The sequence below is a fragment of the Hippopotamus amphibius genome, chromosome 9, assembly GCF_030028045.1.
Source record: "Hippopotamus amphibius kiboko isolate mHipAmp2 chromosome 9, mHipAmp2.hap2, whole genome shotgun sequence".
Lineage (NCBI taxonomy): Eukaryota > Metazoa > Chordata > Mammalia > Artiodactyla > Hippopotamidae > Hippopotamus > Hippopotamus amphibius.
In genome coordinates this window covers 90,126,223-90,150,547 of record NC_080194.1, presented here as the reverse complement: position 1 = coordinate 90,150,547, position 24,325 = coordinate 90,126,223, and the positions used below count along the sequence as shown (strand labels likewise).

General features: G+C 55.5%; 1 protein-coding gene across 2 annotated transcripts in view; it reads right to left on the bottom strand.

The window, feature by feature from the left end:
- Window positions 1-24,325, bottom strand: part of NECTIN1 (nectin cell adhesion molecule 1) — a 90,573-nt gene that overhangs the window by 14,478 nt on the left and 51,770 nt on the right. The window contains exons 3-6 of one of the 2 annotated variants that reach the window (XM_057748385.1): window positions 23,759-24,061; window positions 23,218-23,335; window positions 21,595-21,746; window positions 7,930-12,245 (exon numbers count right to left, since the gene is read on the bottom strand). In XM_057748385.1, coding sequence (XP_057604368.1) covers window positions 11,701-12,245; window positions 21,595-21,746; window positions 23,218-23,335; window positions 23,759-24,061 — 1,118 coding nt within the window. In that variant the 3' untranslated portion in view covers window positions 7,930-11,700. Of the gene's footprint in view, window positions 1-7,929; window positions 12,246-21,594; window positions 21,747-23,217; window positions 23,336-23,758; window positions 24,062-24,325 lie in introns of those variants that run through there. The other variant, XM_057748386.1, reaches the window with a different exon arrangement.

Here is a 24,325-nt window from a genome sequence, read left to right as displayed (position 1 = left end):
CTAGGCATCTTTCCAGCACGTTACGTGCCTCCTGCCTGTGGTCCAGCCCTGACCACCTGTACTTCCCTGCCGACCCATGGCAGTCATCAGCAAAAGCCCATCTGGGTGTGGCTCACTGTCCCCTGCCCCTTGTTTGGTGAAACCCTGGGAAATCTGAATTGCTTAGGAATCGATCTTGGGGAGCAGAGGAAGGTTTCCCAGCTAATTCCACCCAGTGTCATCACTGTGACATTTCAACAGCTCATTTCAGCCACAGGGCATTGCTTTGTGTCTTGCGTCACAATTCCTGATTCCTGACGGCTGGCCCTTCCTTCCCGCTACTCTGGGGCTCTTCCAGAGCACACACCATCCTCCCTCCTCCTCTGGCTCTACCCATCCTGCCCCTGCCTCCCCAGTGCCTTCTAGGCACCTAGAACAGGGACCTGCCCTCAGAGGACCACAGCGTGGCTGGATGGACACTAACCCCTCCTCCAGGGAAAGCATGACAATGGATTTTCAAACCTTTTTTTTTTTTTTGAAGTCTAGAACCCTTTCAAAACTCCAAATCTCTGATAGTCATATGAAAGTGTCAACATCCTTAGTCATCAGGGAAATGCAAGTTGAAATCACAATGAGATACCACCATGCCTCCGCCAGGGCTAAATCTAGAAGGAAAGATGATGCCAGTGGTGGGCAAGGAAGCAGAGTCATCAGAACCCTCATACTCTCCAGGTGGGGCAAAAGTTGGCACAACCACTTTGGAAAGCTATTTGGCGGTGTATACCATTCCTAATTCTGCTCTCAAATATATGCAAAACAGGAATGAGTGTTAAGCGCCCAAAAGTTACAAACAAGACTGTATGTAGCAACCTTATTCATAATTGCCCCAAACTAGAAACCACATACCTGTTCACTAATGTCAGAATAGAGGATGACGTTGCGGCACATTCACACAATGGAATATTCCACAGCAAGGAAAAACACACCACAGGGATACATCTCATAGACATCTTATGGAGTGAAAGAAGTCAGACACACAAGTGAGCGCATACTTTGTATGATTCCATTTATGTAAAGTTCCAGAATGGGAGTGTTGCCTGAGAGGGAGCTTGAGCGAGTCTCTGTGACTTGATCTGGGGCTGATGACATAGGTGTATACATATGACATGGGTGTATACATACGGAGCTGTTCCCTTATGATTTGACACTTTACTGTTTGTATTCCTCAGTACATTTTTTTTAAGTTAAAAACAGTAAAGTATTAAAACCTGACACAGAATCCTGGAAAGTAAAACAATGGAAAGTTGAGACCCATGCTTTTACCACACCCCTGAGAAGGCTCCGGGGCATTTTTGCGTATAAAACTTTGAAGGACATGCTGGAAACCTTTGCTCTGGAGTAAATATGGCCTCATGTTCCCACAGCTGGTCCCAGTCCCCCACCCCCGGGGGGTGGCCCAGCATACGGGTCCCCACCAAGGCCATGACCTTGAGCGCACATGACAGCCTCTCCACGCCTGTGTCCCTCCCACCAGCGGGTGGGTCGTCTTGTGGGATGATGCAAATCAGGGAGGAAGAAACTAAGGGGATGGTGGTTGCCCCATAGCCAGGAAGGCGCAGAGCTGGGCTTCTACTTGGGACCTGGTGAGGGTCCTAGTGCCTGATGTCGTTTTCATGACAGGTTCTGTTTCTCTGCTGCAGTCTGCTGCTGCTGAGGGCAGGTGCACAGTGGTAAAAATAATGGTAAGAAGTGATATTATCCTAGCTTCACTGTATACCCACTGTGTTCTAGGCATTGTGTTTAGTACTTTACAAAGGAATGAGTCTCCTCTAATCCCTGCAGCCACCCTCTGTGGTAGGGTCCATTGTTATCCGCTTTACAACTAACTTTCTCTGTATGTGACTACTGTATTCAACCCAGCAGTCTATTCACCTGGATTGAGAAATAAAGCCCAGGGAAGGCAAGCAACTTGCCCAAGGTCCACACAGCTGACAAGTGGTAGAACTAGGGATTGAATCGAGGTTAATGGACCCTAAGGCCCTGCCTCTTTCCTTTTACCAGGTTTCAATAAACATCTGGTGTGACCTAAACTGACGATAGAACTATCATCTGAAAGAATCCCAACATGCTGAAATGCTGACTCTGTCATTAAGATAAAACAGAGCAGAGATACATGAAAATTACCACATTTAAGGGAAAAACAGCCCAAGTACAGGGTGAGAGAGACCTGCTTAGAGGCAGCACACATGAAAAAGACCCAAAGGTTTATCCATCCATCCATCCATCCACCCATCCAGAAATTTAACCACCAGGATTGAGCCCCTTGCATTCCATGCCACCACCATGAGGTCAGCTGGGTTGGCTGTGCCCACAGAGTAAGAGAGAGTAGGCCAGGTTCAGGGAGGACATGCAAAAGACATCCCCACCCCTCCACCCCCCAACCCCTGCTGGTCAGATCAGTTCCAGGACACAGCATTTATTCCCTGGCCCTCAGAATGGAAGGGAGCTGGTGATGGGTTTTTTTTTCTTTCAGGAACAGCTGGAGTAACCAAGATTTTTTTTTTCTTAAGTCTATTTCTTTTTAAGAGCAGTTTTAGGCTCACAGCAGAATTGAGTGAAAGATACAGAGATTTCCTGTACACCCGCTGCTCACCACATATTCACAACCACCCCTACCAAAATCCCACACCAGCGTTGTACATTTATTACAATCAAGGAACTTCTACACATACACTATGACCACCCAAAGTCCAAAGGTCACTGGGATTTTTGATGTGGGTTTGAGAGCGTTCTCTGTGCTGGGCATTGTGATAATGCTTTTCCACAGCTGGTGGTCAACTTAGTCAAGACTTGAACCCAGGTTGGCCCCACTCCTAAATTCAGGTTCTAACAGATGTGTTGCTAAGTGGCCTGATGACTAGAGCAGAGGGAGAAGCATACGAAAAAGAAGTTTGACCAAGAGTAATCATCTCCAAATATCTGAAGGACTGTCCTAGGAAGGCATGACCATGAAACTTCTCAGGGAAATACCTAGACCAATAGGTAAAACTTAGCAGAGGGAAATTTTGTTTGAATAGAGAAGTTGCCCTCTGATGGTAGGGCTTAACTCTGGAGGTAGTGAGCTGCCCATCTCCAGAGGCACCTGGGATGCTTGGGGGACGGCCCTGCCTCGGAGAGCTTGGGCCATGACACTTGCAAAGTCTCTTGACTCTCACTTGGGTGAGTTAAGTTTGATTCAACCTTAACTGACCACCCACTCTGCCCACCCTAGGATGGGAGCTGGAGATGAATAAGATGGGGTCCCAGCCCTCCAGGGGCTTACAGCCTGGTGGGAAGGCAGCTTGTGTGGTTCTATCACTTGCTGACTCTTTTCTCATCCATGGAGTCTCTCTTGAGGCTGAGGGTCCCATGGAGAGGAGCTGGCCACTAACTGGGGGACAGTGGGTACAAGGAGTTCAGGCTGCGGGGACCTCAGCCTACGGGTCTGTGAGTCAGTCATCCCCCCCAAAGGTCTTTGCTCCCTGCAGAATAGAATACCTCCTCAGAGAAGGTTCTGGAGGGGCCCTCCGGCCAGTCCTCAGGCAGAGGGGAAAGGGCTTACGGGGCACGGGTGTGCCACCTTCTTCCTCCGCCTCTCTCCGAGGGTCCTCCCTCGTCTGCCTGACAGGGCTCTCAGGGGACTGTCACTGTCCTTCACAAACCCCATCACTTCTTCCAAGGTGGTAACACTATGGAGCCAGATCCCCGTTCAGGTGGGCCTGCAGGACTGCTGCCTGGGCTTCTAACTCAGGATCCCACGTTCCCTTCTGACAGGTGCCCAGAGGCCAAGCGCTTGGGAATGTTCTAAACCCAGAAAACCTGCTTCATTAATGTTACAAACTCCATCCTGGCTCCCTCCTTGCCTCCAGGTACTGGAGTCACCGCAGCCACTGTCGTCCAGGAGCCACCTTGGAGGGGATGAGGATGGCGATGATGCGGATGACGGATGATGACGGCAATACAGAGCCTACTTGGCACCCAAATGCTTAGCTTACCGGGTCACCCAGCCACCCACCCCTCACTCCCAATTTCTCATCTCAGGACCTGCCTCTTCCTCATGACGGACACCTCGGATGGGCTCTGCCTCCACACTGGGGGCTCTGACTCTAGCGGCCCACTGGAACCTCCTGGGTAGCTAGTTGAAAATACACCTGTCTGGGCGCCAGCCCTAGAGCTCTGACCCTATTGGCCTGGGGGTAGGGTCTGGATCGTTGATTTTTTAAACCTCCAGGTGACTTGGGTTGTGTGTCCAGGGTTTAGTTCTCTGGCTCACTGGAGCCTGTGTTGTGTGGTGATGATGCCCTGGGGCTGGTTCCTGAGCCAGGCAAGGCTGCTCCTGTACCCCTCCTAGCACAGGATGAGCTTGGATGCAGCAGGGCCAGAGAGGCCAGCTCAGATGAGGCCCCAGGCAGTGAAGCGAGGGTGTCCTCCTGCTAGGGAAGGAGTGGCTTGGGGAGAGGAGCGAGGGAGGAGGGCAGTGCCTGCAGCTTCTCATCTGGGAGTTGATGGTGGGGGTGGGGAGCAGGATTTGGCCTGGCTCTGCCATCAGGCCTGTAAAGAAGGGAGAAAATAGGGTCTGGGGTCCTATAAGCCAGTACTAAGGTGGGGCCCAAGTACTGCTCCCCGCAAGTGTCTGGTTGTGGGGGTAGGGCAGGGGGGTGTCTAAGAGCAGGATCTGGCCGGTGCTCACCTCCAGCTTTCACAGAGGCCTCCTCCACTTTTCCACCAACCTTTGTGCCTCATTCCTCACAACCATTGCAGATACCACCTGTGATATTATGACTTATAACAGGAAGTATATATTTGGCCTTCATCTTGTTCCTGGCACAAATCCTTAAACCCTTGGAGTTTCCTAAGGAGGAAGCGCAATAAATGTGTCTTGATATTCTTAGGACAACACTTTTCAACCACACCCGAGTTTATGTTAATGAGCTGACTTTGGGAAAGCACCTAAGGATGGGGGTTAGTTGCCAAGTGAACCAACCAAGTGATTAGAGGGTTGGAACTTTCGACCCCACTCCTGACCTCTGCTGAGGGGAGAGGGGCTGGAAATTGAGTCCAGTCACCAACGGCCAATAGTTTAATCCATTATGCCTATGTGATTAAGCCTCCATAAAACCCCGGAAGGACGGGTTTGGAGAGCTTCCAGGTTGGTGCTGGGAGAGCGTAGTTCCCTTAGAGGGCATGGAAGCCCCATACCCCCCTACCCATATACCTTGCCTCTTGCATCTCTCCTACTTAACTGTTCCTGAGTTGGATCCTTTTACACTAAACCAGTAATCTAGGGAGTAAACTAGCTTCCTAAGTTCTATGAACTGCTCTAGCAAGTGAATCGAACGCAGGGAGGGGGTCACGGGACCCTCTGATTTATAGCCAGTCGGTCAGAAGCACAGGACTCATGATTAGCACCTGAAGCAGGAGCAGTCCTGTGAGGCCAAGCCCTTAACTGTGAGATCTGATACTACCTCCAGGTAGATACTGTTAGAACTGAATTGATTGCTTGGTGGTGTGAGGAAAAAACACATCAGAACTGGGATCAGAATCACATCACCTTTTCTAAGAAGACTTCCCCATGGGCCGCATCTGACTTTGATGGCTCACTCAACACCAAGTGTGGCTCCTGAAAGCCCAGTTTACACCCCACGGATGCTTGTACTATTCTGGATCAGGTCTAGTATCCCCCTAGGGAGTTAGGCTGGTGCCACACCTTCCCCCAGATTCCTCCTGCCCATAGGACATGGCTTTGTCTATGAGCACGTTTAGCACGTGCTTTCTGATGGTCTGGTGGCCAAACCTTAGTTTTCTTTCTAGGCTTCAGTTCTCCACGTGCGGAATGAGTGTGTTGGACTAGAACAATGTCTTTTAGAAGAATTAATATAAGATGCTAAATTCTGAGTTGGCTTGGAATACTCTTAACGCACCTCTGGCCTGGAGAACTCTTACACATCCTTCAAGGCCCAGGGGAAAATTCATCTCATCTGTTCAGCCTTTCAGACCTTCCCAGACAAAATTAGTCATTCCTGTTCGGTGCTACCATAGCACTTTACACACAGCTCTGCTTCAGTCCATGGCCAGCGTGGCACTGTTTTGGGGTTTAGGACCTGGAGGCTCTGAATTCTTTGAGAGCAGGGATGCTGGGTGGGACTATCACAGTGTTGCACAGGGGCCCAGGGTGGCCAGATGAATGCATGCATGAGCGGATAAATGCATCCCTCAATTCATCGAGTTTATTCCCTTAACCACCTGCAGGTAAGGTAAGGAAGATGGGAGAGGGGTCTCAACAGTATCCAGAGAGGAGATCTGGCCGCCCAGCTATCTCAGTTCTGGGCCCACAGTCGAGGTAGGGCAATGGTGGGCACACCCCAGGGGGACCTTAGCCCCTCAGGTGGATTCTGTCTCCAAGCCATCCAGCGTTTGGTCCTCTGCTCTGCTGAGCGTGGGGTGGGGAACGGGGGCAAGGGTTGAGGTTTGGGAAGAAGTAGCCTAACTAGCAGAAGGTTCTTCCACTAGAAAGCTAGGTGTGTCCTGGCCTCCTGGTATCTTGGGGGATAGGGCCAGGTCTGGCTTCTCCAGCGCGGAGAGGCTGTGCCTGGGACTAATTGGCTTGCCCTCCTTCCGCTGCCGGAGAAAGTGTTGGTTAATTTGCCGGAACGCTCTAGTTAAATGCCAATTAGGACATTCTGTCCATTGCTCTCTTCCAATATATTAATAATGTAATTAAGCATTTATTGCCTGTGCAAATTAAAAATTAACTTAAACGGACAGCCTGGAAAACTGAGGAAGTGACCGCTTAAACAACCAATTTGCATCTCATTCGGGTATCAACATCCAAACACAGTCTAGGGTGCTGGGTTTGGCCTCCCAGTGAGGGGTTCAGCCAGCTGCCAACAGCTGCTGGCTTCTCCTGCTCCCCTGATTCCACCCGCCCCAGTCCTAGGTGTGGAGGGCGTGGTCTTACCCCAGATGGGCGGGAGGGCTTGCTGCTGGGCAGTCACCTAGGCTTCCAGCATCCCCACCCCCTTTTCTCAGGGGTGTATGGTGTGGATTTCAGTGAAAGGAGATGCTGCTGGGGGTGGCTGGGAGGGGGGCAGTCATCGAAACCCCTGCCACTCCCACCCCAGGATCGATTTGTCCTGCATTCCAGCCCAGGAGATGGGAAGCAGATGGTGCTGGAGTGGGGAGGGGGAGGTAACCAAGGAACTGGGAGACCTTCCTCCCAACCAGCCGCCAGGGGTGGGGGTGGGGGTGGGGGGCGGGGTCTCTGAGGACTTGCAGGGGATGCAGCCGCCAGTATCCTCCAAAAAGATGAAAGAATAAAGCGCCCGTCTCTGCCCTGTCCTCAGGGATCCATCTAACACGACAGGTGTGACACTGCTGGTTTTCTTCTCCAAACAGCCCCAGGAGGGGACTTGGCAGGAATGAGCAGGACAGTGGGGAGGGGGGCGAGGAAGGGAATTGGAGGGGCCTGAGTAGGAGCTCTGGGGCAGGAGCGCAGGGGACTTCAGCCAGCACTGGACCCTCCCTCTGCACCATCGGTCCCCAGCCTCTCAGGGCCCAGGTCGAAGGCCTCCCTGCTTGTGCCTGAGTGGCCAAGCCCTCCTGATGCTGCTGTCCACGGTCCCCCACTTGTGTGGAAGAGGTTCGGTGGCAGCCTGCGAGCGGGTGAGGACTCAGGCAGGACCCTCACATTCGCCCCTGGGACTCCGGCAAGAGGGTGGGTTGGGGCTCCTTTGGCCTGTGCAGGGGGCTCCTTCGGGGTCCAAGTAACTGTTCTAGAACCATGGGATCTGGGCAAAGGGTGGGGGCTGCTTTCCTCTCACTAGGGTGCTGGCCTCATCCTGGCTTCCTCTGTCCCGCCCCCACGGCCATGGGGGAAGGGCCTGGCTCCCGAGTGACGCAAGGCAACTGGGGTTGTTTTAAAGACTTTATTTATAAAAAAGTACATTTTTTTTCTTCAGTACATTTTTCAACTCATCATTTTTTTTTTAAATTTTATACAAGTAAAAGGGGGTGATGCAAACACCCCCTGGGTTAGAACCAGGAGAATCTGCTGAGCCATCTGTGAGATGACCAAAGACGAAAACAGTGACTAAGAAATTGAAGCAAAGGTAGTGCATCACACTCGGGGGTCGGGGGTGGGGTGGGGTGGGGTGGAAGGGGGCAGCTTCTCCTGGATTTTATTTCCATTTATACAAAAAAAGAAAACCATTTTTTTTTCCGGCCAAGAATCCCATTCCTCACGGCAGGAGACGGAAAAGCAGCAGCCCCGGCGGGACGGGGGCTCCTCTGGCCCTACAATTGGGCGGCAGCGGCGAAGTCCCGGAAGCCCTCACTGCCTGGGCCCCAGAACAGAGGCCTGGGTGTGTCTCCTTGTGGGCCTGGGGCCTGGTGGGGCCCACCTGCGGGCTCCTGGTGGCAGTCAGGCCTAGGAGGTTTCTGTCTGGCCCCTGGGAGGCCTCGCAGCCCTCCCCTCCTCCCACGTGAGCTGCCCACATCACCTAACACGATCCCCAAGTCCTCTGCTTGGAGGATGGCAGAAAAATTGTTGCACCAGTGACTTGGGCACATGGGAGGGGATTGGCAGAAGGGGCACGTGTCTGGTAAACAGGGCCCCAGTGAGTCTCTCTTATGGCCCGAGCGCTAGGAAATCAGTTTTTCCTGAAGGGCTTTCAGTAGGACCCGTCCAGGCCCCTGGCGTGTCCGTGGGGCTGGGGCACCTGTTCTTGGGTCTGTCGGTGTGTGTGCACCCCCGTGCGTGCGTGCGTGCGTGCGTGAGCCGGACGTGGCTGCACGTGTGTGCCTGTGTTCCCCGATTCCGTGCTACTGCTCTTCAGATCCTTCTGATCAAAGGGGACTCAGAGGGTTGTCACACATTAGAACAATATCAAAATCTTATGGAAAGAGGGGTATCGGTGGGGGGTGCAAGGACGGGGAGGGCAACGAGAGGCAGGATGACAAGTGGGGGGGCCTTGGCACGATGGAGACCAAGTTTATTTCATTTCCAGCAAAGGCAGAAGCTCAGCTCATGCTGGGGGCGTGGAGGAGAAGCAAGACGTCCTCGTCTCTCTGCTGGGCCAGACCTCCCCTGTGCCAGCTGGCTGTGGCTGTGGGCCCAGCAGTTATACCCACCTCCCCACCAACTTGGGGCACAGAAAACCCCGTCTCCCCGGGCCCAAGTGCCGACCCCGGCCCCGTGCCCACTCTGGGCCCCGGGTAGCAGCTGCTCTGCTGGGCATGCTGCTGACGGGCCCCTGGCAAGGCAGAAGCCTCCCACGTGGCCCATGCGTGTGGCACGGACCCCACAATTTGTGCTTTGCTGGAGAGGAGGGCTTGGAGATGTCTTTAAGGGGGACTCAGTGCTTTGGCTAGGCCCAGGGGCCTCCTAAGTCCATCACATAAGAAGGAAGGGGGTGTGGCAGTGCAGATAAGGGAGACACAAGAGGAGGAGTCCTTTCGGTCTTGTGATTTCAAGGGGACAGAGAATGCCTCTCTCAGGCAGGCCCCTGGGATTTCCTCCTGCCTGGAGGCAAGGGGAACAAGCAGAGGGGCCAAAGTGGTGTGAGGTGGGATGGGGCAGTGATGTAACATGGAAAAGGTCCTCTGCCCTGCGGGGGGGACACTAATAACGCTGGGAGCTGCAGCCCAGCTCCTCCACCCCCTCTGCCCTGTGGCTAGAAAGACCCCAGAATTTTCTCCCAACTCCACCCCATCCAGTACCCCCAATGCCAAGAGAGGGGAGCGCTGCCCCGGGGCTGGCATGGCTTCACACTTCTGCTACGTGGCTACTGGGCGGTCTGGGCTGGGGCTAGGGCAGTGGGGGCTGGTTGAGGAGGGTGGCCCATCTGATGGGTCCAGGGTTGCCAGGGCAGAGATGGAGCTGGCTGGAGGTTCCGTAGCAGCACCAGGGAGGGGAGGAGTAGGGCGGGGGGCTGGGGGCTCCCTTGGGAAGCCTATGGCAGGGGTGGTTGGTGCCCGTGGGGCACAGAGTGGTCTGCCTCCCTTCCCCCAACACTTGCCATCCCACAGAGCCCCTGCACCCTGGGCTGAATTGGCTGGAATCCTCATGGGCAGGTGTGAACCTGCCTCTCCCATCCCGGGGTCTTTCCCACCTAGAGTGCTGGGGGGATGGGGTGGGCAGATGGAGGAACTGAGGCACTTTGAGCTGGGGGAACACAAAGGGGGCTGGGAGGGGGCTTCCTTCATGGTATCCATGGGAAGACCATCAGTCTTGGGTGATTGACAGGAACCCAGAGCCCCATTCAAGAAGGAAATCTACAACTCAAAGGGAAAGCTTCTCCATGGTTCCCCACCTTGTCCAGAATGGAGACCAGGGATAGCTGAGCAGGATGGGGAGGGTGGCGAGCAGGAGCTGCAGCCTCAGGATCCCTGGCTCCCCGCTCCCCTTGCACTTTCTGGGCAGGCCCGGAGCAGCGACATTGGCCTCTGTGGGCGAGCAGCTGCCTGTGCTCAGCAGAGTCTCATCAGACTGTGTTTGCGGAGCACCTGTTGTGCGAGCTTCCTTCTCCGGTGCCCTTCGCGTTGGTCCCCCTTCACCTGTAACTCCCGGGGGTAATTCCCTTCTGGGAACCCAGCTCTGACTCCCCCGGAGAATCAAGAGCTGCTAGCACTCGACAGGGAGAAATTCGAGAAACTTCCATGCTGTGAGAAGCAGTTAAGGGCCACCCTGAGATGCTAGGGTGGAGGCACTGAAGGGCCGACTCTCAGATCTCCCTGGAAGCTTCTGAAGGCAGCCTCATCCTCAGCTGGAAGGAGGGGGGAGAGGTGGAGCAGAGAGGCGGGCCTTGGGCAGTGTCCAGCCTGGGTCAGGCATGTGACCCGAGGGGGGCGCAGGGTAGACACGAGTGGTGTGTGTGTGTGCATGTAGGTGTGTGTGTGTGTCGGCAGAGGTGTATGGGAGTGTGGGCCAGAGTCCACCTGGAGTCCCTCTATGTGGGGAGCAGACTGGGGTGAAGAGGAGGGACACACCAGAGCGGGGCCGACTGAACTCTCCGGAGGCCAATGAGGAAAAAAAAATGTAAAAACCAACCTCGTCAGGAAAATACACTGCCCAAGGCCCCAAGTGGGGACTTCAACTTGACTCACTTAACAAACAAGGACAACACTGGGTGCTTTGGAAAAGCCACCCCCCCACCCCCTACCCCTTGGGTGCAATGGCTGCTTAGACCAGGGGTCCAAACTCCCGCTGGGTCAGCTCAGGGTGGGATGGGGGTGGGGTGCCGGGTTCCCTCTCCCAGGGGAAAAGGAGCAGCATCTGGGGTCTTGGGGATGGGCTTTTCCTCTTGGAGCCCCTTCAGCTCTCCACCCACAAGGGAGGGGACACGAACAAATTCCAGTGTTGGGGGCGGGGGAGGGCTGGCTCCCCAAACCCTGGAGGGATGCCCAGGTACACACGACAAGAACAGGGCTCCCTGCAGAGGGCAGCGGGTGGGGTCAGGGAAGGAAAGGTACAGCAACACCGAAGCCACAGTGAACACAATACCATGGGGGAGTGGGGGGGGTGCAGGGAGGAAATCAAAACAAAGCCAGGCCGTATGTCCTGGGCACCCCGGCTTCCTGGGCAGCTGGATGAGTCTCTGCCGGGCTCCTGGAGCAGTGGGCGGTGGGGGCGGGCAGGGGGCGTGCGGGGGGGGGGGGCTGGGGCCCAGGCGCTGGCGAGGGGGGCTACACGTACCACTCCTTCTTGGAAATGAAAGACCCGTCGTTCTGAGAAACCATGTTCTCGGCCACGTCCAGCTGCTCAGGGTCGTACTGGTAGCCCAGAGTCCGGTCCCCGTAGCCGTCCTGACGGGCCTCTGCCTCGTCCACCGTGAAGTAGGGCCGCTTGGCGTCCTCGTCGTATTTGGGGAGGGGGCCGCCCAGCGTGCGCTCGCCCCCTCCGCCTTCCTCCTCCTCGTCCTCCTCGTAGCTGCTCCCGCCCAGGGGGCCGGCTTTCTTCTCGTCGTCCGAGTCCTCAGGGTACTGCAGGTTCTGGGCCATGGGTGGGTGGTGCTGGGGGATGCCCGCCTTGCTGTAGCCGTTGCCGTACACGTGCTTTTTGGTGCTGTAGTCACCCTTGAAGGTGTGACGGCGCCGGCGCAGGGCCACCACGATCCCGCCGACCACGACCAGCACCAGCAGGATGCTCCCCACCACGCCCCCAATGATGGCCGTGGGCACCGGCCCTGCGCGCCGCCCGTGCTCGGGAGGCGACGGGGTGTAGGGGAACTCTGGGCGAGGAAAAGAGACGGAGGGGGACAGGGTCAGCGTCTGCTCCTGGGGAGTCAGCAGGGGTGGCGGGGAGCGAAGGAGAGAGGGAGGCAGGGGAGGGAAAGCCAGGAAACGGGCCCAAGGCCAGCTCTGGTTCCAGAGGCCCCCCGGCACCCCACCCACCCGGGAGGCCAGCGTGCTTCAGCGTTGGTAGCTGGAGCCAGAGAGGCGGAGACAGTCCCGGAGCCTCGGAGCCTCCACGCTGACTTTCTCCTTGGATGTGGACCTGCCCATGACCCAGCGTCCAGCAGACGCCAGTCACCGCCATGACACCCCGTGAAGTAGGTACGCTATTAACGTCCACCCAGCACACACAGACGGCGCTTAGAAAGGTCAAATAACTTGCCGGAGGCCGCCAGCCAATGACGCATCGTTGGTTCTCTTGCACGGAAAGCCCGTGCAAATGTCATCACTGCCCCTCTGCCGGACACCTGCTGGTCACTGTGCCCCAGTCCCACACCTTGGCTTCTGAGATCGGAGCCTGGAGCAGCCTGGGTGCCCTATGGCTGATTTCACCTGCTCCCAGGGTACAGGGAAGAGGACGGGCTCCCAGGTGCTGGCCCCGAGGATGCCCCGTGAGTACCAGAAACCCGGGCTGTGGTTCTTGGCCGCGGTCTGGCCCTGTAGGGCAAAGTAGGGGCTGGGGGTGCAGCCAACCTGGGCTATAAACATGGGACGCTCAGCATGACCATGAAGAAAGGGGGTGTGACAGCACATGAGTAGCAAAGATGACAATACACAGGAGAGCACGTGTGTGGGCACACGCCCTTGTCCTCACGACCAGCCCACACACCTGTGCTGATGTGATGAACGTGTGTGTACAAATATGTACACACTGAGGACAGAGCAGAAACAAGAAGGCAGAAAAGGCAAAAAGAGAGAGGAAGTGGGTGGGTGGGGAGAGACGGCTGGGCGGGTGACTGTCTGCCAGTGGGGCCAGGCCAGAGGCCAAGGGGTCCCCAGGTGAGGCTGAGGGAGGTGGTACCCAGCACCACCACAGGGTGGCACCGGAGACCGCGGCTGGCCTTGGACAGGAGGAGCCGGTGGGCAGGTCCAGCGCAGGCCTGGACGGTTGACCTCGGCTGCTCTCGGCCCTCCTCCCTTGAGGCCAAGGGTCGATTTGTGCATACATTTTGGCCTCTGGGAATCAGGTTCTGCCAGCTCACCCCTGATTCAGCGTCACTCACTCCGTGGGAATCCTGCTCTTCCTATGAGACCGGTGCCTCCTCCCAGAGATGGAGCTGGCCTGGCGTGCGAGTGTGTGGGGTGCTGTCTGCGGCGGGCGGGCAAGGCAAGTGTTCTAGAAGAGGAGAGGAAGGGCCTTCCACGAGTTCAGGCTGGAAGGGCTAATGAAAACACGGGGGCTGCAGATGGAAGGCAGTTTGCCTGCGTCACATGGCTGAGCTGGGACCACCCAGCGGCTTCCGCTCCTGGCCTCACACGGGCTCCCAGCCTCACCACGGGCTCCCAGCCTCACCACAGCCTCCCGGCCTCAGCATGGGCTCCCAGCCTCACCATGGGCCGGAGTTGGCAGAGAGAGGCACAACCACTGAAGACTCAGCTTCCCACTTGTCACCACTGTGTCCTCAGAGCAGGTCACCGAGTGGCTGCCCAATAACCATTTACTGAATATTTGTCCTCACTGTCCACTTCCAGAACAGTCTTCCTGAACCTCAAGCGTCCTCTCCTGGTTCATCAGATCCCATCTGTTTACCACCTTGAAAAGGGCTGCACACCTGCTCCCCGTGGGGTGGGAGCAGCCGCCGCAAGAAATGCCCAAGAGGCAGCTGGCAGGAACCTAGCTGCTTCTGTGCTTTCAACCTGCCGGCTCCCTCTTCAGTTCTTACCTCATACCTGCGTGCTCTCTCCTCTCGCCACCTGCCTCGTCATCGCTCCACCCACCCATCCACTCATCCACTCAGCAAACACGTACTGAGCATCTGTTACGCTAGTCACAGGATGCAAAGAACTCACGGCCCAGTTGAAGAACCAAATGACACTCTTAGGCAAAGCAGCATGAGGACATCAAGGGCGCTGGCAGATAAGGGCTTCAGGAGTGCAGGGCAGGAGAGCACTGTGGCCTGGAGTTTGGAAAGGCTCCTTGGAGGAGAGAAGAAGACTTAGGCCAAGCCTTGAAGGATGACTAGGACTTGGAGAGCTCAGCAGAATAAGGAAGACATCAGGTGGAGGGACCTACCCTTCCTCTCTGACATGTTTCCTTTGCCTTCTAATAAATACAAGGAGTCCTTGACCCTCAGCTTTCTTTTCTGAGTATTCTGTCTGCAGACTGCACTGCTGGGCCTTCTCTCTGCTCCAGTTGCCTGGCTGGGGGCTCCATCCTTGGACCTTTCTGTTTGCTTTCTGTCGTAGGGACAGACCTGGCCTCAGTGTCGAGTTACCTTTACTCTGCTGGCTCTCCAAACCATCTTCGGTAGCTAGCGTGGGTAGCTCTCCCCCAACTCTGGGGTTTTATCTACAAAGACCCCTCGGACAGCGGTTCCCAAGCTGTGGTCATGGAACCTCAAGCCATTGGCTCAGGGGGTTGGCAAAAATACTGGGGTCAAATTCTTCGGGAAATGTCAGTGTAGACAAAGCATCAGCGCCCTTTCATCTTCTCACTCCCACTGCGAGGAACACACAGTGCTTCCCAAACTACTGGAACACAACCCTTCCTGACTCAAGGACCATTCACAGGACAAGTATTTGGGGACACGCTTTGAACACTCTTCTCTCTAGCATACAACCTCATTTGGGATTCTCTGCACCCTCTCAAGACCCATCCCTCCCAACGTGGTTCCCCGTCTTCCCTCCAAACCCACTCCATTCAATGCCACAACGCCACCACCATTTGTCTACTCTACCAGCTTAGAATCTCATTTATCTTTGACTCTTCCTTCTTCATATCTTGGGGCAAAACCTACCATCAAATCTTGTTGACTCTTCCTATCGAACAGCTTCTCATCTGACACCAGGTTTTGCTGTTACAGTAGATCCCTGAATCTCTCGCCTTCATTTGGTCTCTGCCTCCCTTTAGTCACTCCAACCACAGTCACCAGATTAATTTTCACTGTGTAGACACTACAATTCTCTTTTTCAAAGACTAGCAAAGACAATTTCCCATTGTCTGTTGGACTGCAGCAGTCTGGTCTTCAAAGCTTCCATCACACAACTTGATCTTGGGTTCAGCCAAGTCCCTGTCCTTGCTGTCCACGTTGATTCTTTACTCCAGACCTTTGCTTGTGCTGTTTTCCCTGCCAGGAGTGCCTGTCCTCATCCCCCTCTGCCTATTTCAGTGCTTCAGTCCCTTCTTTGTGCAGCCTTCTCTTCTCCAGCTCACACTTCTCTTTTCTCTTTTTAATTTTTATGTACCATTGGTCTGCAGCTCTCATTCTGGTATAAACAATAGCACATTCCACTTTGTTAATCATATATTAACGTATTACAGTAAAGCCTGATAGAATAACCAGCAATAAATGCAAATTAGGATCTACCATGATTGGCTCTGGTCCTGCTGCCAGGTTTCAAGTGGCTAAAGTTCTTCTCTTCTCCAGGAACAGGGAGAGGGGTTGAGGAAGTGGCAGTGTCATGATAATTTGGGACTGACTCAATTCAGTATATTACAGTTGTGTACAATATTAGTTCCACTATATTTACTTTTATGCTTTCTGTAGCAACAAAGACCCAAGGAAAAGTAAATCCCTCTTACATTTCACTCGATTAGATTGAGTTTTGGGGGCCCACTAATCATAGTATGATAGAGTTTACTGTATTACCTGTTTCATGAGAGCGGCTGGTGTCCCAAACTAGGCTGTAAATTTGAATTTAAGGGAAATCTAGAACCTGACCTCCTCTCACCAACTCCATCACTACTACCTGGATCCCAGCCACTTTCATCTCTCACCTGGATTATTGCAATAGCGGCCTAACTGGCTTCCTGGATTCCACCCCTTTCCACTATAGACTATTCTCAACATGGCAGCCACAGAGATCCTGTTAAATCCGAGAGCTGAAAATGCTCTACGTAATCCATGCCTCTGCCTTCAACTCTTGCTTTCCTCCCAGCTCACTGCACTCCCAGCTTTCTCAGGGCCTTTGCACTGGCGGCTCTGCACCCTGGAAGGCTTCTCCCCGACGTGTCCCACGCTCACTCCCTCGCCTCTTTCAGGGCTTGGCTCAAACTTCTCATGGAGGTCACCTCCTCACCGAGGCCTTCCCTTAACTCTTCCCTGGCTATCTTATTGAAAAATCACAGCTCATGAAACCCCCGACTCCAGCACTGTGAACCCCTCATCCTGCGTTTCTTTTTTCCCTACCACCTTTGAAATGACTACATAATTTTTCAAATATATTTGTTCTGTTATTTGTCGTCTGTCCTCCTGTGCTAAAGTGTAAGCTCCATGGGGACAGGGTCTTTGTTTGGCTCCCAGGCACCTAGACTGCCTGGCATGTGGTCAGAGTTCAAGAACATTTGGTGAATGAATTTTACAAAGGCAAGGCCATGTCTGAAAGGTGAGCCTCTGGGTCTCTTTCCCCTCTAGTGCCTTCTGTTTAACTTTTCCCCTCCTAAGTCCTACTCTTCCCTGGAGATTTTTGGGACCAAAGGGAACCTTGGTTATTTTGCCTACTTTAGGGTCAGCCTGCCTAGAGGCAGAAGACTGGGTAAGATGACCTCCCGACACTGTGAACGTGTGTGAAGATGCCAAGTGAGGGTGCAGAAGCAGTGGATGTGGGGACCTAACTCATTTGTAAGCAGAGGTGGCTGTCTGGTGTGGAACAGAGCGCCCTCCCCTTCCACCCCTCCAGCTGTCACATTCATCCAGTAGCTCCTGTCTTTGTGCCAGAGCAGAGCCTCAAAGACCGCAGCTGGCGGGAGAGAAGAGCCGGGCCGTGGGGGTCATCTGTGCTTCCTGGTGGGGGCCCAGCCGGCTCCCCTCACTTCCTCTTACAAGGCGGGCAGCCTGGCCCCATTGCTGAAGGCTTGCAGCCTCCCCTCTGGGATGGCAGGCAGGCTGGGACCCTGGGGCAGTGAGGGCTCCACATTGCTTTGGGGCCAGGGTTTCCTGACTGAGCTGGGTGGGCTGGCACAGGAGTGAGGGTTAGGGTTTAGTCTGGCTCTAGGATCCAGAGGAGGTTTGGGGTCAAAGAGAATGTTTGGGCTTCTTAAACCAACGCCTGCTGCTTCTGCAGGCCGGCAGTGCTCAGGCACCGGAAGCCTGGGCCGGGGAGCTGTGAGAACTACACCTCCCAGCGTGCAGTGCTGTGGGCCCAGGGAGCGGGGGAGGCCCGAGGTCAAGCTCTGGGAAGGCCTTCTCCTGCTCCTGCAGCTGCAGCAGCTGTGCACCGCAGACCAGCAGGCAGGGCCTCACCACGCTGGAGGAGAACCGAATCCTCCCAGGGGTGCAGACCAGCTGCGTCCCTACTGGCTCCCAAGCACAGCCATTTGCGGCCTGGAGGTGGGCACGTCTGCCCACGGCACAGTCGCGGGCCCCCTTCTGCACACTCAGCACTCAGCTCGCCTGCTTGCCCGTGCACGTTTACACGCGCAGAGGCACACGCCCACTCTCACGCCTGGGCATGCACACGCGCAGGCTCACACAGCCCTCCCTTCCGGATGGACCTCCAAGCCCCACCAACCTTTGGTCTGAAGGACCCCCCAGCCTAATGAGCAGACCCTGTTGCCTTCACACCTGATAGCCGAGCCTGCTCTCTACTGGAAATGGAAATTGGGGACACCCTGCACCCCAGCGGCCTCCCTGCCTGGTTCCTGGGAGTGCCCTGGACACTCTTCTCCGGACACCCCCAGTCCCAGGGACAGATGCTGCCTGCTTTGGCCTCTGTAGTCTGGTCAAGGCCATACCCTCGCAGCCCTCCCCACCCTCAGCATTGCCCCCAGAGGGAGGAGGGAGGGGAGCTCACGGGTTTGTTTTGTGACTTTGGGGCCAACCCCATGAAACTGCTCCTGGGCAATGGGCTTCTCTGAGGGCCCTGGGCCCCGTGAAGTGTACCCGCAAATTCCAGTGGGTTTGGTTTGTCTCTTCTGCTCTCAGCCACACGGCCACAGCCCGGGCCTGCTGTCTGCCTCTAGGAAAACCCTCACTGTACTCACAGCCCCTAACTGGCCCCCAGGTGCCATCCACACAGCCTCCCAGGCGCTCCACCACCTTCCTCGTCACGCTGCTGCTCTGCTCAGAACCCTTCAGAGGCTGCCCGGGGCCAGGAGAGAGAGGAAGCTCTGTTCCCTCCGTTCCTGCCTGCTTGGACCCTGCCATCCTCCCCCGACACACTTCCTCCACTGCTGCCCACCATGCATCCTTGGAGGAACAACTCAAAGGTCACCTCCTCCGAGATCTGGGACCCCGAGAAACCTGTGCTAAAGTGTGTCTCTGCAGGTGGTGCAGCGGCCCTGCGCATGCGTGCCCTGCACACACGTGTGTCTCTGGCACACACCCTGCTGCATGCCTTCTCCCACCCTGCTCTTCATTTCCCTCTCCAGATGTGCCCAGGACAAAGCTATTACCCGTACGGATGGCCAGAATGAAAAATTAAATTTCCACTTATCCATCTCGTTCATGCATTCCCTCCAGACCAGCGGGGCTTGGAGCACGGGGCCTGGCTGTGCCCCCCAGAGACTAGCCGACGTGGGAGGAAGGTTGGTGGGGTTGGCGGCTGCATGGAAATTGCCCATGAGTACGAGAACAAACAGCTCTGAAAAGGCTCAGGCTGCCTGGCTGAGTCTTCCTGAGGGGGCTGAGAGACCGTCCCTCGGGACGGCCAGCAAAACAGCTCCTGGGCCCATCAATGATTCAGTGAGCATCACGCTTCCCGGGCTCCTGCCTAACTGGGCTGTCAACAACAGAGTCCCCTTATGCAAGGCCCTTCTCACCACTCATGTGTGAGTCTGCGGTGACCACTCCCGTCCCGCTCTGTACTCAGGAAGCACGGGAGGACCTGCTTTGTCCTCTTCCAGCTGGAGCCCTGGGCCGCCCTGGCCCACCTTCCCCACAAGACCACCTAGGCCTGACCATAGATCCCATGGACGGCACCACTGGAGCAATCATGCCCGAGGAGACGGCTTACCCCCATGCTGGTTTCCCTTTCTTCCTTTCCTCTCTTCTCCCAGCCTGGGCCTGGGAAGTTGCCCCCTCTTTCCTCCCTGCGCCTGGACCTTCTGTGACCCCCTGATGGGCAGCCCTGCACTCATGGTCGTCCTGCATCCTCCGGGGTTTGGGGCTCTGGAGTAGGGCTGCACCACTTAGCCCCACAAACCTGGCAAGGCCTCTGGCCGGTTCGCTCCTGTTGGGCAGTAGGTTCAATGGGAGGTCATTGCTCCAGGGTTTCTTGGCCTCCACCCCTGATTTCCCAATCGGCTGTTTCCCCAGAGTGCCTGAGTGGTGGAGGGGGACGCAGTGGTGGCATTGGTGGTCCACCGCTGGGGGAAGGTACCCCCGGGCAGAAGTCCACGCTGTGTGTCAGGCCGTGGAATACAGACTTGGTGTGATTGTAAGATGCCCGAGGTAAGTATGACGATCTCTGATTACAGATGAGGAAGCTGCGGCGCAGAGGGGTGAAGCCCACACAGCCAGGTATGCGAACACACTCAGGCCATCTGTGCTGTCCCTCACACGATCCGCCTCCCTGCAGGTGGTCACGCTCCCTTACCACATTATCTACCCTTATCTGCTGCATGGCTCCAGGGCCAGAGCTCAGGCACCCAGGAGGCTCTTACTGAGCTTTGCTCAAACTTTCTCGGGGTTGGGGGTGGGGGTGGGGTGGGGGGCGAGAAGTGTGTGACACTGGCCTTCCCATCCTTGCCAACTTATAGGAGCCCCCAAACCCTAGAGTGGGGCAGGGACTGTCTCAGGCTTCCCCAGGCTCCACCTATGACACTTTTTTTTTTGGCGGCGGGGAGAGTAGAAAAGAATAGTTCTATTGCTTTGCCAGGCAAAGGGGGACATAGTGGGCTCGTGCCCCAGAAAACTGCACACTTCTGCACCCTCTGACACTTCTACTGTCTTAACCAGTCCGAAAGCCAAGAGCAAGGAGTTGAAGAAAAGAGGAAGTGACAAGTGACTCCACCCTCCTCCCAACCCAGATGAGAGAGGTGACAGAACAGCCCCGAGGACAGGTAGGTGCAGCCCCTGAAAAGCTTTGGGCTGTTTTATCAGCAGCTGCAACTTGAATGTACCCACAGATGAGGTCTCCCACTTCCAAGGAACAGGCTCGGAGCTAATAAATCTTCAGGACTTGCTCAAGCTCTGAGCCTGGAGCTCAGTGACCACCGCCCAACTTCCAGGATCCCTGAGCTGGGCTCAACGCCTCCCTGAGGTCACTTCCTGTCCAGCTTGGTAGCAGCATGATGTCACTTCCTGTCTTAGGAGTTTCCTTCTGTCACTTTCTCACCCTGCAACTAGCTCAGGTACAGGGTTAAAGGCACTCTGATTGTGAACCTGTGATGGTAGTGTACCCCTCTATTGGCTTGTTTTGATCTTTGCATTAATAATGATAATGACAGAGACAAAATAATAACCATAGGACACGGGCTATTTATTGACAGACTGGTCTGTGCTAGGTACTTGGCCTACAGTATATAAATTCTGACAACAAGCCTTCAAGGCACGTCATATTATGCCCATTTTACAGATGAGGGCTTGTCCAGCCGTCTGACACTGAAGTCTATGTTCCTATCATGTCCCATGTGATGTCTCCCCTAGAACATCCCAGCCCCTGTGTTCCCTTTGCCCTGAGAGGCCGGATAGCTGAATCTCCCTCCCATCTGCCCCGGTAGAGAAAAATGCAGGGAAAATAGCAATTCAGTCACAGGGCACACAAACCACCATGGCTTTGGGCTCTATCCTGGCTTTTCCTCCATATCTCTGCTTGAGGTAAGCCTCGCCCTCCAGCCCATGCTGGTTTCCTGAACTGCAGGAGCAGAGCTCGGAGGAGATGAGCTCCTCCCGCAAGCCCATCCCATAAAGCCAGCATCACAGGTGCGTTGTTGGCAGGCCCTCACCACCCTCCACCCCCAACAACAGCATTGCTGTAAACAGCACTTCCTTCCTCCCTCCTGGAGCCTCCTTCCTGCCCCTCTCTGACTGGATGGGGCAGGGGGGATCACCCTGTCTCACACACAGCCTTCACAGAGGAAAGAGAAAAGCGAAGCAAGACCAATGGCCAGAGCTCAAGGGAGAACCAAAGAAGCAGGAAGAGGAGACGCAAACGTCCTGTGATGACACAACCTAAAGATGGGGGGATGTGGGCAGCAGAGGAAGCAGTGGGTGAGGAGAGGCAGGGAAGGGCACAGCTTCCTACCTGTGATGTTGACCTCCACCTGGCCCGAGCGGGTGCCGATGGGGTTGGTGGCCTCGCAGACATAGGTGCCTGCCAGGCTGTAGTTGATAGGTCCCCTGAAGAAGAGAGTTCTGTTCTGGGCCTCCACGCCCTTGGGGAGGGAGCCATTCAGCCTGTAGGGATTGGGAGACAAGGCAGAGGGTCAGGACGCTCCAGCCCCAAGAACCTGCCCCTGTGTCACCCACCTGACTCCAACACCACCAGCCCTTTGGCTGAGTTAATAGGCAGCGTCTGTCTTGGAAGGAGTAAAAACAATAAAAACAACAATAATCTCTTGCATCTGGCAGCTTTATATTATTCAGTGTTTCACACTTGCCCATCACAGCACCGACATGCAGACAGGACAGGTAGACACTGGTCCCACTGAGCAGAAGGGAAACAAGGCTCGAGGCCAAGGAAACACAGCTAGAAAGTGACAACTGGAGTTCTAGCCAGATCTTTGGACTCTTGGCACAGTGTTCTTTCTACTACTCTGTTTCCTGGTAGTTGGTCCTTGGTGTCCTGGGTAGCTGGTTAATAATCTCGGCTCCTAACCCCAGATCTGCTAAAGCTGCACCACTGGGGTCATGGCCTAGAATTTTAACCAGCTATTCAGGTAAGAAGATGTGGCCCATGTTTAGGAATTTTCTTCCATTTCACCATCTCATTTTCTTGCTGGGCATATCACAGGTCTTTTTTCACGTGGGGAGAGTCCTAGAAGTTTCCTAAACACAGGCGACCTTTTTCCTTCCTCCTGATCCTCAGTGCCTCAAAACTATTCTTCTGTGGGATCCAGAACTGAAATTGGCAAGCAGGCCCTGCCCACTCTCACCTCCAGAACCACTCCTGCTTCCAGGAAGTGGAAGGGGAGGTGTGCCAGTGCCCTCTACTTCCTGGAAAAAAGACTGTAGACACCATCTGGGCAGCTGTCTTCTGGCCACCCGTGCCAACCTGCTTCTTGGCTTCCCCACGCCCCTGTCTTTCTGTGTGTTCCATCCAGCTCTTCTCTGAGGAAAACCTTGGCTCAGGCCACCAGAGCCGGCTGGAGGGGGAGACTAGACCCTTAGAGGTCCAGGCCCAAAGACCATGAAGCCAAGAGTGGGATGATGGGCTTTGGGGTGAGCTCTCCATGAACACAGGCCTTCTGGGCTGACTGCTGCCTCCTCCCTGAGGATCTGGGGGTGCTGGAGAGAAGAAAAGGAAAAGAAAAGGAACAAAGAAAGATCTGGGATGCTCCAGTAAGCCAGCTTCCCTGGGGATACCTCGATAAAAATAAATACTGGGGGCTGGGGTGGGAGTGACTCAGACTGAATCACCAAAGGAGAACGACGAATTTCTTTATTAGGGAGCAGAAGGAAAGCAGATCACGAGGAAAGCCCCCCTGGCAGAATGGTTTGTCTCTCTGACCCTGATGCTGTCAAACCTGGGGGTGTATGTGTGCGTGTATGGGTGTGTGCCTCATGCTCCCTCCCCCTTTCCACTGAGAAACTTGAGCCTAGACCCTCATTTCCTCCCTGCCCTAGGCTCCTGGCAGTGGGGCGGGTGGGCCTCCTTGTGACCAGCAAGGTTCCTTGCAAGGTGACCAGCCAGCCCCGCAGCACTTACGTGGTCCAGTGGTACTCAGTGGCTGGGGGGTTGGCATCAGCTTTGCACGTGAGCTTCACGTCCATCCGCTGCAGGTACCAGTTCCCATCAAACCCCTCGACGGTTACCTCAGGCTCGTCTGCGGGGCAAGGGTGATGCCCGTAAAGAGTGAGGTCAGGAGAGCAGGACTTGGGTGAGGGAGCCTCAGGTGGGGAAGGGATGACCGTGACATGGAAGCAGCAGGGAGAGGGGGAAGCGTGATAGGGGGGTGGAGGTCATGGACCCTCAGAGCAGAAAGAGCAGGGGAACGAGGGAGAGGGAGAGAGAGGGTGGCCAAAGGGAGAAGACAGGGAAGAGACTAGGGGAGGACAAAGTACCCCTAGAAAGAGAGAGGGAGGAGGAAGGAAAAGAGGAAAGAGGAAGGAAAGGAGGGGGTGGGGAGAGTGACAAGAGGTGAGAAGAAAAGGGGGGGGGGGGCTGGCGAGGGTGCGGCGGTGGGAGGGGACAGAGGCACCCGCCCCACCCTGGGAGGCCCGGCCCTCCGACACCCTGACCCGCTCACACTGCACGTTGAGGGTGAGGCTTTCCCGGAAGCGGTCCATGTGGTAGTTGACGATGCAGGCCAGGGACTGCTGGTGGGCTTCCCGGCTGGGCACCAGGCGGTAGCGGCTGATGACGGTCACCGTGCCATTGGGGTTCCGGATCTCCTGGTACTCTGCCTCACCCTTCAGCCGCGTTTCCCAGGACACCACACTGGGAGGCTTTCCATTGGCCGAGGTGCAGGTGGCCACCAGGACCTTGTCATCTTGCCCCTTCCTGGCTCGAAGCACTGACTGGGTGCCCTCTATTGAGTTGGTGGGTTTGGCTGCGGGGAACCAGAGAGCGCCATGGGTCCGGCTCTGTTGCCTTGTCAAGGACGCCCAGGCCAGGAAGGTGGGTACCTGCCAGGCCTTGCTTCAGGTCACCCTGGCCATCCTTGCCTCTCAGCTGTGCTTCACCAAAGCCCCTCCCAGCACTATTCACAGGGACCTCTCTGGGTCTAACCCACAGCCTTCCTGCTCTACTCTTTGTATCTCTGCATCCCCTTTCGTCAAGCAGAAGTCTTCTTGGAGTCTTGGAGTGCTCAAGG